The sequence below is a fragment of the Gymnogyps californianus genome, chromosome 3 (genome assembly GCF_018139145.2).
Source record: "Gymnogyps californianus isolate 813 chromosome 3, ASM1813914v2, whole genome shotgun sequence".
Lineage (NCBI taxonomy): Eukaryota > Metazoa > Chordata > Aves > Accipitriformes > Cathartidae > Gymnogyps > Gymnogyps californianus.
Genome location: NC_059473.1, coordinates 103949098 through 103968457, shown reverse-complemented (window position 1 = coordinate 103968457; position 19360 = coordinate 103949098). Strand labels below are relative to the sequence as shown.

The 19360-nt window shown below is 34.7% G+C and overlaps 1 protein-coding gene across 1 annotated transcript in view; it reads right to left on the bottom strand.

The window, feature by feature from the left end:
* CSMD1 (CUB and Sushi multiple domains 1) overlaps positions 1-19360 on the bottom strand; it is a 1238313-nt gene that overhangs the window by 49385 nt on the left and 1169568 nt on the right. The window contains 2 exon segments of the mRNA XM_050893357.1: positions 10530-10703; positions 14885-15058. Of these exon segments, the coding sequence (XP_050749314.1) occupies positions 10530-10703; positions 14885-15058 (348 nt within the window).

Here is a 19360-nt window from a genome sequence, read left to right as displayed (position 1 = left end):
TCCATGCAGACCAGAAATATGGAATGTTCAAGGAATATATTACAGTCCCAAAGTATCAATTTGTCTGTATGATACAGTGTTCTCATTCCTGTACCAGTAGTATCTGTTTAGCCAACTCAGTGATGAATAAAATACAGAATAGTCACTGAATGCATAATTTAAGCATGAGCTCTGTGCAACAAAATTCTTGCATCATACATGAAGTCTTATCAAATGATTATGCAAGAGAATACTATCCCTCAAGCTAAACAGTAAACAAAATTATGCCTGCAGTGCCATTTAACGTCAGCTATAGATTTTTAAATATATATATACACGAGTGTGCTGTTGCTAAGAAGGGCTGCAGTAAGGAGTACTTTAGAAAAGAATTAGAGTTGGCCAGCATACAGAACTAAGGCAGTAGTTTCCCTGATTGCCTTTCACCCTGGGGACTCAGTTGTAAATCATGGTGAGAGTAGACAGAGATTGCTTTCGCTCAATGACAGCTGTCAAGGGTTACATGGGAAATGAATTCTGGCACTCTCAATTTAGTCTGTTGAGAAAAGCAGGAGAATGCTTCAAGGCTGCCCTGATGACTTTGCAACCTCACTCTGAGTAGATTCAAACCCTTGAGGACAAAGAAGTGAAAAGACCATGTCAGAGTCCTTTAGGCAGTTTTCTGTTAAAAAGTTGAATGATCATCAAAAAGTACATCATTCACAGTATTTCATTTCTTGTTCTCGCTCTTTCTCTTTTTTTTCCCTTGACAGAAACAATGTTAAGCTTCTTTTTAAAACTTTCATATCTGATCAACAGTGTTTTTAAACTTTTTTATTTGAAAAGTATTGCATTAATTTTGGTATCTAGAACATGTATAGGGACTGACAGAGTGAATAAGAGTAGAGAATTCACTCTGACTTTATGACAAATTCTAAGAAACACTGTCTATAAAAAAAGAAGGCACTTCTTGTGAAAGCACAATTACAAAATTGCCAGTCTATGGAATTTTAGTGAAGTTCAGTGCAAAGTCAACAATACACAACAATGATAACTTCTCAGTGAAGTAAAGCAAAAAAAAAAAAAACCAACAAAAACTACTCAACTTACAACTTCATTTTGCAAAAGACTCATATACATAGAAATTTGATTTTTTAATTGCTATTTTTTCAATGAAGGCCAGTTGGAGAGTGATTTTATCATAGAAATTCTGGCCATGTGAACCATAAAACTATAATAGTTATTTAGGAAGCAGAGTGTTTTGTGTTTTTACATACATTAAAATCTATCCAAAATCTAAGGTCCTGACATCATGTTTCTGATGAGCCTAGACCAAGGAAATTTTCGCTGTAATTAATGCAGTACAAATGTTGTTGGTAATAGTGCAAATTAACACTAATAATTTGCTAAATAATATCTTGGTATAAACAAGACCTTAACTAAGGTTAATAGATTCAACAAAGTATATAGTTCACATTTGTTTGCTCACGAGATGAAAAGCTAAGATACACATCGCTTTTAATTGCATTCCAAAATATTTGGCATTGATATAAACATGCCAAATATTCTTTCATTGTTACAAAAAATGCAGTCTTTCTTATGTTTTCTATTGGAAAATTTCTGCCGGAGTGCTCTGATAACTAACTAACTCTATACTAAAATAAAAATGGAGTAGGAAGTATGTTAAAGGCAATTCCATGAACTTGCAGTTATTTTTTTAAGCTTTGAACTGAGTTGGTCCAACTTTATAAAACAACACTTTTTTTTGGAACACCAGATTAACTAATTTAAAAAGCATGTATTTGTCTCTTGGATATGTATGAAATCTCTTTTTCTTATTCCATTCCCAGCGTGAACCCCAGCATCACACTAGCAGATAGATCAGAAAGATAAAGTACTTACCTGCCATTGTTCTCTATATGTGTTGTCTATATGTAAATTCATTTCTGGACATCTATGTACAAGTAGTATCAACACAATAACTTCTGTCATAATGGTACAAACTCTGGGGTCATGTCTTAAAGTCTTTCTCTCTAAATTTTTCTTAATCAGAGCACTGCTTTTCACATGCGAGAGGAACTCTATTCAGTTGCCCCAAAAGATGTTTCTACTACCTTTTGAGATGTCTTTGCCTGATCTCCAGGCAGATGCCACTCCAGAGAGGTGCAGGAATAATTTTAAGTCCTGTGTCATCTCTGCCAGTTTCAGGTAAATATCTCAGACACTATATGGCATCTCCCATGGCACCTCGCCTCTTTATGTGGGAAACTTAGTCAAGCTCTAATTATCCTTCTGAAGAATATCAACATGCTATCAACATGAACAGATTAGGTATTTCTAACATTCAAAGTATGCAAAAGTCTTAACAAAGGCCTCTGACTTTGGAAAAACAAAATTGAACAAAACATAAATTTTTCACAGCTTATATGAATCCTTGATACCATCATAGAAGGAAAACTGCTTAAATTCAGAGTTGCTTCATCTTTGGATGACAAGAATTGGTCATCAGTCTCAATCTCTCCCACCCTTCTATCAGCTGTCATCAGAAAGGTTATTTTTCTTGTCAGTGAAGGAGTGGAACATATTACCACTGGTTCAAATGATATACCCACTAAAGAAAACACGACAAAATTGACAGTTCCTTGTAGATATCAGATTCTTGATAAAACAAAAAGTTTAGCTGAGCTTTTCAAGAATCTATCAGTAATGAGATAAAGAAAGAAAAACCTTTCAAGTTACAAATTCAGTACAAAACCAGGATAAATGAACAAAGAGAGACCTGAATTCTTTATTACTATCAAGTAGCCTGGATTTACTGATACAGACTGGAGAATGTGAGCTAGCTCAAATCTCTGCAACTTTGCCAAACAGATCTTCCCAGTAAAATGTTCCTGGTTTTAAGAAACATGTTTTTAATACGAGAAAAGCTCTTAAATCTCATTTATAAGAAGATATAATGGATTCTGAAAGGAACAGCAGCAAAGGATATACACTTTTCCTGACATAGATTATGAATCTGACACTGCCTTATGAACTGACAGCAAGTGATAGGATAGTTTATCCAATGCCAAAGCAAAGAAATCAGAGCAACAAAATCTCCTTCTTGTACATACTTGCATTCTAGAAGATGTGGCTAAGTGTGGTGTTTAATACAGCAGTTCTTACTTCAAGCGTAATGTATGGAAAAATGGCCTGCAGTGCAATCAGGAGTGCAGAGCCCTGATGAGACCATCTGATTCAGTTCTCATTTTGGTGGTTAAGAGTTATTATGAAAAGTAGAAAGTGCAGAGATTGGCTTTCTGTGCTTCCAAAGACAAAATGGAAAGCAGTTCCAAACTGCTAAGGAAAAAAATCCACATTGGACATATTTGGTTTAGGATTTGATATTTTCATAGCTAGTTCTGGGATAGCACATTCAGGCTGCATCAAGTCCTACTTAAGCAGGTTTGCCGAAGAGAACAGAGATTTGGCTATCGGAATTTTTCCGATGCCATTTGATTCCAGTTTAAAGGCAAGTAAACTGACTACTTGACATGTTCTTCATCAAATAAAGGCAAAGATAGAGTCCATGTGGAGATGAAACTGTCCTATCTCACAAATTATGATTTTAAAATCATACTTCAGTGATCTCAACATTCCAGAAAAGACTATTACAAATCTTAAAAAAAAAAAAAAAATAGAGAGAGAGGATTAAATATAAATTTTAAAAGAGATATTATTGTTTCGATAATTCAAAAAAGTTGTCTTTTTTATTTCACAAAGTATCCCAAATCACACCAAGTCTTTTTTTATACTTGTGAAAGAAACAGTGGGAACGTGAGTTTTTCCAGGACACAGGTGTTTTAATGATTATGTTACGTCAGAAAACAGATCCAAAATCCAATACTAAAAAATGTGTTCATTTTAAGGGAGTAAAGGTTTTACTTGCTGTGCCAAAACAGTTTGCCAGAACAAATGAAATCATTACATTATCAGAATAATGGCATTCTGGAGTAGGGGGGAAACACCACTGTAAAGCAGTTCAGTGCTTTCAGTGCATTTAGGATATACAAACATATTTAAATACTTTGTTTCATACAAGCTTTTATCATATGGCTCTAGCGTAGCACATACAATCTTTTGTGCACTACTTTTTTGTCAGGCAAAAAAACCTCATACAATTTCTTTGGTAAATTTCCTGCCAGTGACTTATTAGTTAACCTCCTACTGACACAATAGATAAAAGCAATGTATCATTGCAAAAGAGTGCCTGAGAACTTCCCAGCTTTATTTTCTGAAAATATCAAGGTTTCCCATGCATACATAATAGCTCAGTTGCAAAATAAAATAAATAAAATAAGATAAAATAAAATAATCTTCTGCAATAGCTTCAAGCAGTAATCTATATTTTGTAGCAACTGCATGTAGAGTCTCGGTGAAGTGAAGCCAAGTTCATTATTGACTGAAGTGAACTCAACCGAAGTTTGAAAGAAAGGTCATATGTAAAATCTCTGTTGAATTAAATGATACAGGTTTGCCAGGAACACCAATGCCTTCCTAGGATTATATTTAAGGAGCTGGAAGATTTACTTTCTTTGTACACAAATTCATAATTCATCACTAACAATGAACTTTAATACAGATGTTTTTCTCCCATTAGAAAAAAGGCAATTTTAGAAGGAAAGGCATATGCCAGAAGAAGTGTTATTACTTGCTTTAGGTAAGTTCTAATCAATTCGTTAAGAGTAAATTTGAGATAAGCCATTTAGTTGGTAGAATTTTGATTCTTCTTTTAAATCGTGGATGTAAAATTATCATTTCAGCATGATTTCATTATTGAAATGCACTTTTTTATTTCTTAAATCTAACCAATAAGGAGTTTTTGCTCTTCTCTCATGTAAATAGTATAATACAAGATTTATTTTATTTAAGCCTTTTTGGCAAAAAGAATCTCTAGTCATTTTGAACTCTGCAGATTCATCCCTTAATCCAAACTATATCAAATTATAAATTAAAAAGCATAATTATCATAAAAATATGTTACAGCAATTTTCGCAGCATATGGTCCAAAAATATAGTATTTACTGAAGTAAAAATCTTAAATGGTATATCAAATTCTGTTCTCACTGAAACGATGTAAATGCAATTATGCTATGAGATTACAGGGAGACAGCTTACAGCAGAGAAGACTCCTTTGCCCAGATACACAGGTAGGATTAAACTGTGTAGATGCATGCAGAGAAGTGTTCTGTGAGAACATGCTTGGTTGGTATGGAGGTTTGAACCAGACCGCTCTGTACTTCTTTCTTCATTCTTTTGAAGGAATACCAAAAATTTTTGTTTCACAGTGAATTGCTAAATTCATTGTGAGCATCAGCATAGGCATGTTCTTTTCTAGAAAATTCCAATTACTCATTCGTTTTAAGACACAATATTTATACAGGAATATGTGAAAAAAATCTATTTTCCTTTTACTTCAGCTAGAGTTCTTAACAGTGTCAAGTGTAAGCCTTGATGCTTGCAGGCTAGAAACAGTAGGGTTTCAGGACCTTAGGATTTAGATAATCTCTTATAGTGTTTAGCTGATATGTGGAATAAATTTTTAGTCATTGAAGTTCCTTTCCTTTTGTTCTGTATTAATCTAATTTGGGGAAAATAGTTGTATCCTCTTTATTTATATGTATCTTTAAGTGTTTTTTGAGAGCTGGAGAGTCATGCAGAGATGGCTAAGAAGTTACCTTAGTTACCCATCTAGTTACCCGAGATCAGATGATCTAGGTTACAGTCTCATAATTTGGTTCCCTTTTATCTTAGTCTGTGAGACTGTGTTTTAATCTGAAAAGCTTGCAGTCTGCTTATTTTTGTTAACTCTGTGTCATGTAGTAGCCTAAAACAGTGGGATCAGCAGAAAAATAGGTCTGGAGACACCACATACCACCTCAGCAAGATTCTCCAAATGCATCTGTCAAAGTCTTTAGTCATAAATTATACAGAATCACAGAATCACAGAACAGTTGAACTTGGAAGGGACAGCTAAAGCAGTTTGCCCAGGGCTTTGTCCAGTCAGGTTTTGAATACCTATAAGAATGGAGACTCCACAACCTCTCTGGGCAATCTGTTTAGGTGTTTTACCACCCTCACAGTTAAAAAGCTTTTTCTTATGTTTCAGTTTGTGCCCTTTGCCTCTTGTCCTTTCAGTGGGCACCACTGAGAAGTCTGGCTGTCTTTTTTTACACCCTCCCTTAGATAAGCATTGATAAGATTCCCCTGAGCCTTTTCTTATCTAGGCTGAACAACCCCAGCTCTCAGTCTCTCCTCAAATTACAGTTGAGTCCATGAGGGAATTTTGTGTTTCTGTGAAAATGTAATTAGGAAAGGGCAGAAAACACCACAGAGAGAGGAGGAGGGCACAAAAAATTACTGAAAAACAACAGAGGCAACACGGAGGTTAGAGGAGAAGGTGGTGCATGGGGGAGCAGATATTCTCTGCAGCCAATGGAGGACCCACACCAGAGCAGACAGATGTTCCTGAAGGAACTGCAGCCTGTGGAGAACCCACACCAGAGAATAGGAAAAAAGTGAGAAGGAAGGAATGACAGAGACCACTGCATACTGACTGCAAGGTCAACCCACCACACTAACCCAAAATAAGAAACAATACCAGTTATCCAGACAATTAATATAACATTTTAACATTTCATATAATTGAAAAAAAATCTCCCAAATTTCTAGATAAGAGATGCATGTAGTAGGTTAATGGTATAGAACTACTCTAACACTGATATGCTTAAACTGGATATTGACTATTCCCTTTGCACTACAACTAAATATCTTCTGGTGCACAAATACATTTACAACAGTTACTTTAGAAAGTATATTCCTCTACAGAACCCAAAAGTAGGATTTCTTAGAGAAACTGCAAACTTTACGACCTATCTCTTTTTCAAATAGTTCAAATGTCAACATGGATTTCAAGGTTGATCACCTTGAATCTAGAGAAACTGCAAACTTAATGGCATATCTCTTTTTCAAACACTTTAAATGTCAACCTGGAGTTCAAGGTTGATCACGTCTCAATACTTCTGTATTAGTCTGACCAAGTCTGTTTTTCTTCCACTAATTGTGAGTTTCTTATGTTCAACCAAGGCTCTGAGACTCAGCTTTGGTGCTTTACTTCTTGTACATCTTCATTTTTGTAATTTCTCAGACAAGAGTAAAAGTGGTGACATTCGAGTAATACTTACAGCTTTGATTGTATTTTAAATAAAATTTTTGCTGATACACAAGACAGAAAAGAATCGAGCTCCTTCTCTTTTAACTTGAGATTACTTTCTCCCAAATCATACACTAATAAACATTCCAGTGTAGCAAAACCAATTAACTGCCCATTCCCTGTACTGACCACTATTGCAAGTTGTAATTATATAGATACTTAAGTCACACTGATTTTGATAACATTTAAATCTTTATCGATTACAGTTCCTAAACAACTCTATGCTTTGTAATACAGACCTACAGTGAGGCAACAGACAAGCAGTGACAAGATTAGGTGGATCCTCAGAGTTCATGATGGAAGAGATAGAAGACAGTCACTGAAAAATACCTATTGCTATATAGAAAGAAATACTAAGTGAAGGGAAGAATGAAGTGAAGAAGCACTGAAAAACAAAAGTCTGACTTTACACCACCTGCATGAGAATAGACAAAATTGTAGATACTCAACTGAGAGAACTCTGGGCGACTCCATTCTGGTAGGAGTTTGCCATTCTTAAGTGAATGGATCTTGGCAGAGTTGCATCTATAATACTCAGTACTTTCAGAAAACCAACCTCCCTAAACAAGACTTCAGACCATAAATTGGCCTGGATCAAACTCAAATTCATATGATGAATTAAAAAAGGAAAATGAAAGTAGACAGGAGACACAACTGAAATAATGTTGGAGTAACTGTAAGGCTCCTAATTCTTATGTTCTTTTTTTTTAAATCTTCTCAGTCTTTGCATTATTTTTCATAAATTTCCTCTTTTTTTTCTCTTTCACTTTCACTTGTTTTCCTTTTAATAAATGTACCTGAGTTCAATGTAAATAGCTGAGTAACTCAGCTCGTAAATGGGGTTGAACTTCAGTAAACCCATGCAATCTCTGCCTCTGACAGTCAAATAGAGCAGATCTGGACTACATCTACAGGATATGCGGAGAAGCGTGTATTTTCAACAGATAAAACCTTACTTAAATGCCTCACAGATGAGACAGAGGAGTTTGTTCACTAAAGTCTAGCAAAACAAAACTGTATAAAAGGGAAAAAAAATCACATGAGCCTAAACAGGAACAGTTTGCTAATTCCTGTTTCTCTGTTCCAATAATTATAATGCTATGCTAGTTAACTCACTTGAATAAATTCTGAGGGTAGTGACTGAGGGAATTGCTATCTCTGTATTGTCTTACGAGAATGAAAGATCTAATTCCACACACACTGAGCTTGAAATTGCATCAGCTATCTCTGAAGCAATATGATGAGCTAATTGCCAAAGATAATTATTATTCTTAGGAACAACCATTGTAATACAATATGATTTTTAATAAACCAACAGGTGGAGATAATAAAGCTACCAATAGCTGAAGTTAACTTTTTATTACATGATTTTTAGTCCCAATGTTAGTATCCTTAGCACAACTTCACTGACTGCAATTTCCTTTAGCATATTAAAGACAAGTTACAAAGGACAAAAAGCATAGCGCTTATATTGATTTAACATTTAAGTGATCATTTTTCCAGAGAAAGAAAATACTCAGGAAAAGCTTACTAGCCTTTGCATTTCTGGAGAAATTGTTTTGTCTGCTTTAGTATTAACTCCCTTTTCAACAAGCTGTCTAACTTGGACCTGTCTAATCAGAGAGGACAATAGAATTCCAGACTTGTATTCTGAATAGCGGAAGATGAGATGATTTTAAAAATCATGTTTTTTAAATTTGTAAAGTAATCTTTAGCTTCTTAATTTTGTAGTCAGCATTCAGGCATGAGATATAATCCATGCAAAAGAACTGAAAGGTTCATCAGCCTAAGGAAAACTTAAGTTACTTGTGTGATATTCCTTTCAGAGGATGCATGATTGATGCATTGATGCAAATTATGTCACAGAAGGAAAATCTTGCCAGCTTCTTCAATTCCAATTTAACACTCAAAAATCTTTTAGATGTAATATATATATTTTTTTTTCTATATATATGCATACATGTATAGATAGATCAATTGATCAATCAATCGATTGATTGAACTTTGTGTTCTATTTCTTTGCATGTTCCATACCAGGTAAAACCATCAGGTTCTCTCCAGAGACTAAGCATTTTTTATTTGTTTTTGGTTTACATATTTGGAAATTAGTACTGTTGTTAAAAGTTATAAATGGACCCAGACAATTTCAGATTTGAAAAGAGAATATGACTAGGAACAACATTTTTAAATTAGATCCATTAAAATACATTTCCTTCTTGAGCCTTCAGAAAAAGAGCACTGAAGGGTATACAGTATCTCAAAACATTTCACAATATCATTAAATATTATCAGCATCTTATTGGATTCAGCATTGAGAAAGCATTTACTTCACCAGTACAAGCCATTTTGGGGCATACAACATAAAAACAATACACCAATGAACAGATTTTAGGGGTCTGATAATGATACTGGTGGAAAAGACCAAAGATTTTGTATTAGCTCCATATTCTGCAACGACAGCCAAAGGTTGAGGAAAATAAATAAAAACAGTGGTCATAAATGGAAAGAGTAACAATAGGGTAACTTCAGAGACTTGTTTCCCTTTTAATCTTAATTACATTACTGGCATCTGGATAAATAAATGACAAGGACACAATGAAATCTGAGAACTTTGGTTTCTGTTTTAAAATTGTTTCTTTTTGTCATTCCCTAATATGTACATTTGATACACAGGTTTCTTCATAACACAAACCTTTGCTTCATTCTCATCTCTCAAACATCTCTATCTTACCCAGAGCATACTAGTAATCAAGTTCAGATATGTCTTTGCAAAAAAACAATCAGAATTAAATCTTACTTTATCATTTTTTTCTGGGGAAAGAAAGGTCAGGTTTCATACGTACAAAAGTTAAACCATCTCTCAGGTATTGTTAGGAAATACAGAAGAATTAATAGTGTTTTGATGCATGAATATTCATGTGCATAACTGTTTTAATAGGAGTAATGGACCATTTATGGAAACTGTACTCTAGTGCACCTAATTCAGGCTAGACAGCCAACTGTGATTTATTAATGTAATATAACTTTCGTGATACAAAGTACACTTTATATGTCTATAAACTAAATGCTAGGGATTGCAGTCTGAGAACTTTGAGGTAAAATACTGAAAAGCCTAGGCTTCCCCAATACTCAGCCCTAACTCCATTTTCCAATATAGAAATGCAAAAACTCAAATAAAGGTGGCAGTAAGTTCCTAAAGGTCAGGTTTCTGAATTATACCCCAATATTTTGAAGGCAGGGTAAAGGATCATGCCTGAAATAAGTCATTAGAGAGCAGAGAATGTATAAGAAAGTTTCTTACCTCGGCAGTTGGGTAAAGGGCTACTCCACTGCCCATTGCTTCGGCACTGTGCTCGAGAAGCACCCTGAAGTAAGTACCCAGTGTTGCAAGTAAAATTTACAACATCATTTAAATTGAACTCACTGCCATTAGTCATTCCATGAGCTGGATTCCCAGGATGTCCACATGTGATTGCTGTTAAAAGAAAAATAGGCAGGCTAGCATCTAACTGAAAGGTACTGTTCCATGGAATCACTTGCAGGTTGGAGCTTTTCTGCGTTTTTTTCCTTCTGAATTTATCTTTTATATTTATATAAGAAATTTAAGAAAAAATAAGATATACATATTCAGAGTTCTTAACTGCCAGGAGAATAATCTTAATTTTTCAATAAAACTTTTAGAATCTACATTTTAGCTTATGTTGAAAGTTGTAATATAAATAATTATGTATATATATGCATTTTGACACCCATCTGATATGTATTAGAGCTTAAAAAATGTAGAGAGTTCACTGTATTTCCTACTAATGCAAATAAAAAAAAATATTTTTTCCCTGCAAGCTTCAAAATGTAGTAGGACCAAACAAATTGAATTTGATCTACTGCTTCAGAGCATTCTGGAGTTCTGAAGCATTCCTGTTCCAAAGTTCTTGAGTTGCTTTGCTGAAGTAGTGATCCTTTTAATCAGATTTTCTTACGGCAATAGAGAAATCATTGTTGGGAGTATATCTTTCTCATTATGTGTATTACGTGTGTTGATTATGCTTAAATGACACTTATAAAATACACTTATTATGGTCAAGCTCTAGCTTTCTACATGACAAGACATTAAAATAATATAGAAAAATACAGAAAGGCATAGATATTGACAATATAAAATCAGAATGTATGTATACACACACACACACACACACACACTCCCCTCCCTTTTCAATGTTGTGCTGGTGATGTTTATCATACTCAAATAAATATCCTACTCACAGGTTTATCTTTTGCTTTATTACTTTGTGGTTTGGTTTTTTTCTTTTAATTGAAGAGATGTGAAAAATAACTTAAATGTGTTTCTTTTTACTTTATCATAGAGTTCAACTGTAAAACAGTATTTTCAACAGTACTTGATCTTTGGGAATTAAATAGGACACCTTCCTGTATACAGACTTACATATTTAGCCCTTAAATTGTGTAAATAAATCTACTTAAATCACTTGAATCCTTCCTGTACCATCTCATTTGCAGCATTTGAAGACGAAACCCTAAATACCAGAATAAAATCTTACTACATGCACAGGATCAACTTTATTCTAGCCCAGCTGTTGCATTTTTAAACTGTTACAGACAATCAAATTTCAATAAATAAAGCAATTTCCAGAGCCATTCTAAATCAGTGAACATAATTCTTATATAAAAACTTATTAAACTAAAAAAAATACTATTACCTTGAACTTTCTGCGGTTTCCTGAACAAATTATATGCCATAGGTTTTAACAACATAAAATTTAGGTCTCTTGTAAAAACTCTGATAATGAAGGATAATTCTGTTCAGCTCCCTTTTCAACAAAAGCCTACCCTCGTCAGTCAGTTCCTGTTTAGACCTCATTACTCTTGACAGGATGCTGGCTTTTGTAACACCTTCCAGAAACTAAAGATCTCGGACACTAAGATCTTAATTACTGCATCTAGTTCTGCCACTGCTCCATTATGTTTACTAGATATCATTGACCTGTTGACTGATGAACACTGCAATAATTGGATTCACACAGTAGGAAGTACTTAAAAGCACCTTTTTTTTTTTTAAAAAAGCAAAGTAGATAATTTTGGCATTATAGTGTTTTCAATCACCACTAGGCTTTTACGCAATAAATTTAATACTGTTTACCTAAGCAGTAGCCAAGGCATTTCAAATAAAGGTTACTACTGTTGATTTTATGTCATCTAAATGGTGAATTACAAATTCCCTCCTCCATCGTAATATAAATAACTGCCCTATGCATGCATGCACACACATGCATGTGTATCCACACACGCACTAAATGTGTCACGGGAAAATAGATGCACTTGGCACGTCTGAAATCAATACTCGCTAAGGAATTATACATTTGCCTATTATATTGCAAAGAGATCAACCCACTTAATGTAATATAACTCTCAAATATATACTCCAGTTTTTAACACAGTATCTTTCTTAGACCCTGGATACTTTCATCTCACCACAGAAAATATGCAACCCAGAAGAAATAAAGGTAGCACTGATAGTACTTGGACAAAAAAAAAAATCCAGTCTGAGCTATATAACTAAGCCTATGTTTTGGTCATCATTAATATAGCATATACTTTTAGTAAAGAATGTTAGTCTCCCAAGTTTTGTTGTGCTGTTACTCACAAGGAACTAATCAGACATCTCCATATTTCCTGTTAACTCTCAATAACCAGCAAGTGAAAAGATCTTTCAGAAAGTATTTGGTTTAAGTGTGATTCAACTGGTTATCCAATAAAGAGATAGGGAAACACCTGTGTGTCACAAATTGTGCAAGATGAAGGAGGTTGACTTTCATATGAAACGAAGAAGCTAAAGTAGTCATGGGTAGAGTACTCTGAGTACTTCCTTAGATAAAATTTTTCAAGATTACAATGTCTAGTACTTACAACTCTGAAATTCCTTTCAAAGCCAATTAGAAATATAAAAAGATGTGTGATCTCCTGTAAAAATCTCACAAAATAAAGACCAATTTGTGGTAAATTTTCAGGGGCACAGCCCATAACTTCTTTATGGTACCTCTGCCACATTTCTAGTTCCTGATCCACACTGCTCCGTCAGAAGACCATTTCAGTATCACATTAGGGAGCACATTTCTAGCATTGGTAAACAGTATGTTATCACTTTCCTTCTCAGAAATAACAGAGCCATTTTTACAAGAATTTTTAATAAATAAATCAATAGATCAATAGATAAATAGATAAATAAATAAAAGGAAAATAATCTGAAGCTTGGATGCTGACATAAAAAAAATCATCTTGTATGGCAGAGTTATAAGCAAAAGAAAACCATGTTGTAATGGAAAGTATTAGGCAACCTATAACGACAGAAATTGCTGCCAGTTCTTCTCATAACAGTAATGATAACATCAATTTAGGAAGAAACAGCTTCCCACCCCCCTTTACTTTGCCCCTTTCTTTTGAAGGGATTTTATTCACTGCATGGTAAAATTAATCCACTAAAAGTAATAATGCTAGCTGGTGGCATTTCTCCTTTGATGAATATAAATCACTTGAAGATATAAATAGGATTTTAAAAGGACAATGACACTTGGCAGATATTTCCTGCAGCTGTATACAGGTAGAAATTTTCATTTTACCTCTAAGAAAGAAAATACTGAACATTTTGAAATCTAATGACTTATCAGCAATATATTTTCTCAGAAATGAAACAAAGATACTAACATGGATTGAACAGAAAAGCTGATCATCTCAGTGACTATCTGTGTAGACAAAAATACTTCCGTCTGAATTGCAGGCATCTTAAAAAATTACAAAATTTAAATAATTTATATAAATGCTCCATTAAAAATAACAAAAATTGTATCAAAATGAGGAGCCTTATTAAAACTGACAAAGAATAATAAAATCAACTACACAATAAAGTAGTAAAATAAAAAGCAGAGAAATCAGACTTGACTCTGATTAAATGGCTGATGGTTCAGAAAATGTCAGAAAACCTGCCATGCAAATGAGGAAGGAAGTAGAGTAGGAAAGACTCAACAATTCCAGCAACTAATCATGGGACTCTCAAAAGCAGGTGAATTAAGAGCAAAAAAAATCCTACTAAAGGGTATAAAAAAGTCAACATTTTTTATAACAGATGTGGTATAATCCAATACCATGCCTGGGCTTGCACTGGTAAATATTAGGAGGCCAACTTGGAAAAATGGGCAGCCACCATCAAAACTGCACAGATGAACAGTATTCCAGCTTTACCCACCAAACAATGAAAATAGACCAAGGGATTTTGGTATTCCTGGTGAAAAAATAGGGGAGAGGCTCAGTAAGCCCACCCTTGACATAGAAATTATGCCTGGAAAAAGAGAGAGAAAGAGATAGATGAAGTTATACAGTTGCAGCCTGCTGTTCAACCCACTTCAATACCTGTCATCCTGTTTCTGAAACAACAGAAATCAGAAATTACTGGATATAGCTATTCAGTCTGTGCTAGGTTAGAAACTGGATTAGATTATCGTAATGACCCTTGTAATTGAAAATAGGTCCAATAAATATCTGATCTGAGCACCTCATTCAAACACCTTTGAACGTCCAATCCACTGTTAATGTACATTTATGTTTAAAATAGTAGTAATAATTCAGTGAAAAATTTATGATACTTACGGACACAAACAGGAGTTTGTCCAGACCACTTGTGATCCTGTAGGCAAATTCTGACAGATGTACCAACAAGTCGAAAGCCAGGATTACACTGGTAGACTACGGTATCGCGATAACTGAAACCATCTCCACTAATATGACCATTTACAATTGGGTCCGGAGAACCACAGTGACCAGCTACAATAAAAAAACAACCCATCAAAACCATATATTCTTACAAACCTTGCCAACATTTACAAGAATGCTGATAGGAAAACAAAATTTCATCCTTGCTTTCAGTAAACAATATCTGAGTCAAATACTGCACTGTACAGAACAAGTTCTGAGGTGTAAAAACTACAGGTGATAGTTCTTCTACTTTTTTAGGGTGAAGTGATATTCAAATAGTTTTAATTTTCCTGTGTATAGTTTCTGTAGACTCTGTTGCAGAAATGACAAATTTGTCAGAAGAATGTCTGGAAAATGTAAATTGCAAATGTCTGAAATTACAAATCATTCCGTTTAATTCCTAGAAAACTGACAATTTTAGCACGGATATTTTTTACCCCTTTGCCTTAGTAAGGTTGCCTTTTTCCCCAGAGAAGTGTGAATTAAAAGGTGTGAATTAACTCTCAAACCCATACTATTATTTCATCATAGAGTTCTGGTTTCTCTTATTCATGATTTGCCTTGGACTTTGTAGGTAGATCTCTACTGATTAAACTAACTAATCATGGTTGAGACCATTCTACATCCATAAAATGAAAATCTCTTGCCCTCCAAACCAGCACAGCTGCTAGCAAGCTGCCTACCATGATTAGTACTGGTTTAAGCTAACTTGAACCGTTCTTGGAAATTGTCCTGGAGACTTTTAGCCAAAAACATGTCCAGGCATTGTTCTAATGATTTAACAGGAGACATGATCAAGTTTCGTGCTCATTTGCATGTCCTGGTGTTGTTATTTTATTAGAACAAACATAGCCCTTGTTATTATACGTATCCAATAAATAACTGATTTCTCAATAGCAGGTCCTCAGACATTAGCAGACAGATCCTAAGACTGTAATCAAATTAAAAACAAAACAAACCAAACCTCTTTTTTTAAAAAATAAAGAAATCATAAATCATTTCTGTGGGATCACAGTCAGTCTATTGCCTTCAAGAGAATAAACACTGAGTTATTTCAGATATGTATATATGTCCCACTTAGCTATATTAGCTCCTTTACAATGCCATTTAGGCCCCTATGTATATTTATATTTATTAGAAATTTTCTCCAGTCTAATTCAAAGCCTGCAACATAGAAAGCAGGTTCCTACACAGACTTCTTGAAAAAAAAAAATATTTCTACAGCTAAGTATATCTTGTTATGTTCAGATATTTCCTAGCATTCAGCTCCAGTTTCTACAATTAAGATCATATTTATTTATTAATGGCTTTTAGTAATGAATTGTAAAAAGTGGTTTTATTGTGTTTACTCTTTCCAAATAGTAATCACCTTTATGTTATCTTCAGCTGATTCTTAGCTAAACTGACATACTTAATGGCTTTTCTGTGCTTATAAATTCATATTCATGTCAAAATTACAATAAACTCTTCTTTATATTTCTTTCCAATTTGGTCAGGACACTTTGAAATTGCCACCTTTTCCAGATGGATGAAGGCATGGAAAGGAAGGTATGTCTACCAGCACCGTTTCCTCCTCAGTTATATCAGCTGTGTTAAACAATACAGAACACATTACTCCAGGGTAATAGCACTCTTGGCACTTAGGAAGCCAAGTAATGATTTTATTCTCTCTAGATTCTTCACTCTGTTTGAAAACAGAGTTGCTGAGCAGGAAACTATTTCTCTTCACTGATTAAAGAGGAGAAAAAAGTTCTTTTTTTTTGGTGACATTGATTAATTACAACCAGCAATAATTTCATCTGAAACTATGCTAAGTCCTCATTTTGAGATGTGAGGACGGGGACCTGAGGCTCATGACCGCTGCTAGAATGGGGGTGTGTGTGATGTTCTGTTTCACGCAGGCTGTATCCATCAACAGCAGGCTTGTTTGTAATTTAGCTTCTTTGGAAGAAAAGAATCTCCTTTCTAATAAAGACCCTCTAATAATGCTAGACAGTATATTTAATTTAAACTTAATGGCTCTTCTAAAACACTAGAAGGGTAAAACACATGCCACTTGATTAGTTTTTTCATACATATAGGATTATTATAATAATCCTATATGTATAATATAATATATATTATGTATAATAATAATATATAATAATATATAATAATAATATATAATAATCTTAATTGTAGGTTTGCTGATGTCTTTAAGGAGACTTTGTGATATTGTTCTGTAAATTTGTGGAAGAAAGTATGAATGTAAGATTTTCACACCCAACTTCTTATACAGCTACTCTTCCCCTGACAGGGAGTATGGCAACAGTGAGTAACAAGGACATGGAAAGCATATTTTTCTCCTTGAAATGTCTCATGGAATAATTTACCTTATTGATCTCAGTCCAAATTAGTAATATGATCCCCCTTACCATTCTCTCTCCTCCAGCCTCGCTCAGCCTCTCCTTGTCTATCACATACTCCAGCCCCTAGCCCCTTAATGGGCCCTTTCCCTGAACTTGCTTCAGTTTCCAATATCTCTCTTGTATGGTGGAGGACACAAAAACTACACACAGTTTTCCACATGAGTGCTGAAGAGGAAATAATAACCGTGACCCGCTGACTACACTGCTGCGCATACAGGCCACTCTGTGATCTTTGCTGCGAGGCCACACTTTTAACTCTTGTTCAGCCTCTCAACTAGGTCACCTGGGTTGCTTTCTGTAAAGCTTCTTTCTACCCAGTCAGTTCCAAGCCGGTACTCATGAATGGCATTATTGTAGGAAAAGTGCAGGATTCTGTATTTGTCTTTGTTGAAATTTATGAGCTTCCTGTTGGCCCGTTCCTTCAGATTTTCAAGGTCCCTCTGTCTAGCAGTACTGCAATCCAGCGTATCAACTGTTCTCCCATCATTTGGTGTCATCCTCAAACTTGCTGAGGCTGCACTGCAACCTGTTATCCAAGTCACTGACAGAGGCTGGATAGCATTGTCCTTAGTATTCATCCTCAGTATCCACTGGCTACTAGTCATACTTTGAATCATGAAACACTACCCTCAGAGTTTTTTGGTTCAATTAGTTTTCCACCCATTTTGTAGTTCCCCCCATCCAGTCCCTGTCTTCTCAATTTGGCTACAAGGATACTACGGGAGACTGTTTCAAAAGTTTTGCTACAACACAAAGTAAAAGAAATCTACCGCTGAAATCTACTGAAATCTACATCGGATGAGACAGTCATCGGAAAAGGCAGTAAGATTATTAAGGTTTGCTTTTCATTGTCCCATCCTGTCTGTTCCCAATTATTTTCTTGTTTTCCCTATGCCTGGAAATGGACTTAGTTCCCAATACTTGCTCCCTAATTTTTTCCAGGGACTGAGGGGAAATAGCTAGCCTCTTGCTTTCTTTGGAAATCTGATGATATAATTTCCCCCCCCCCCCCCCAGTAATTGCAGTTGTTCCCACCTTTCAAGCATGGTAGAAAGCGGCCTCACAATGACATATGCCATCACCTCATACATATTAGTTCAGTTTATTTGAGTAGTTCCTTTAATTGATTCCCTCTACTGCTGTATCATCTCTCCCCCCAACTCTACTACTAGGAGTAACAAATTCATGGCCTGGCTAATCTACGGCCTAGAAGAACCATGTACTAGAGCAGAGGTATACCTCAGTTTTAATCAGATTTTCTTCTCCTAAAGAAAACAATTCTGCATGGCCCTAAATATTCAGGCATTGGGACAATTCTGAAAATTGTCATTCAGGCAATTGAGACAATCACAGATTTTGGGAAAGGAAATCAATGAGATAGATGCAAAATGGGATAAGAGAAACTGTATTTATACAAAATAAAATGGAATACATTTGATTTTTTCAAATTTTTCTAGACCTAAATAGTGAAGAGTTGAAAAGCAGTTGCTGCACTGAAGCCAAACACAGGGAACCACAGGAAATTTCAAGAAGAAAGATAGCTGAGATGTGCCAACTGACATAATGCAAAATACAAAATATTATGCACTTTCTCTTAAAAGGGGATTTAACAAGTTGCTGGACTTATTAAGTGACTCATTTCATTTACAAATCATTCCAGCTAGTGGATTTAATGATTTTTCCAAGAATTTTGACTCATTTAAATTAAATATTCCAACAACCCAAGAACTGAAAGAGCACTGCTATAACACAAAATGTATGTAATTTTCCCATCAATTAAAATGAGATTAAAAGAAAATTAAGGAGGCTGCTAGTGGATTTTTTAATAAAATATGCTCTCAAGAATTAAGGAAATTGTTCACATGGTTCAGGGTTGGCTCAGCAGTTTTGTTCTAAAACATCTGGAAAGCAAGATACAAATAATTCTATTTTATTTTAATAAGAACTTGAAATATAAGCCAAT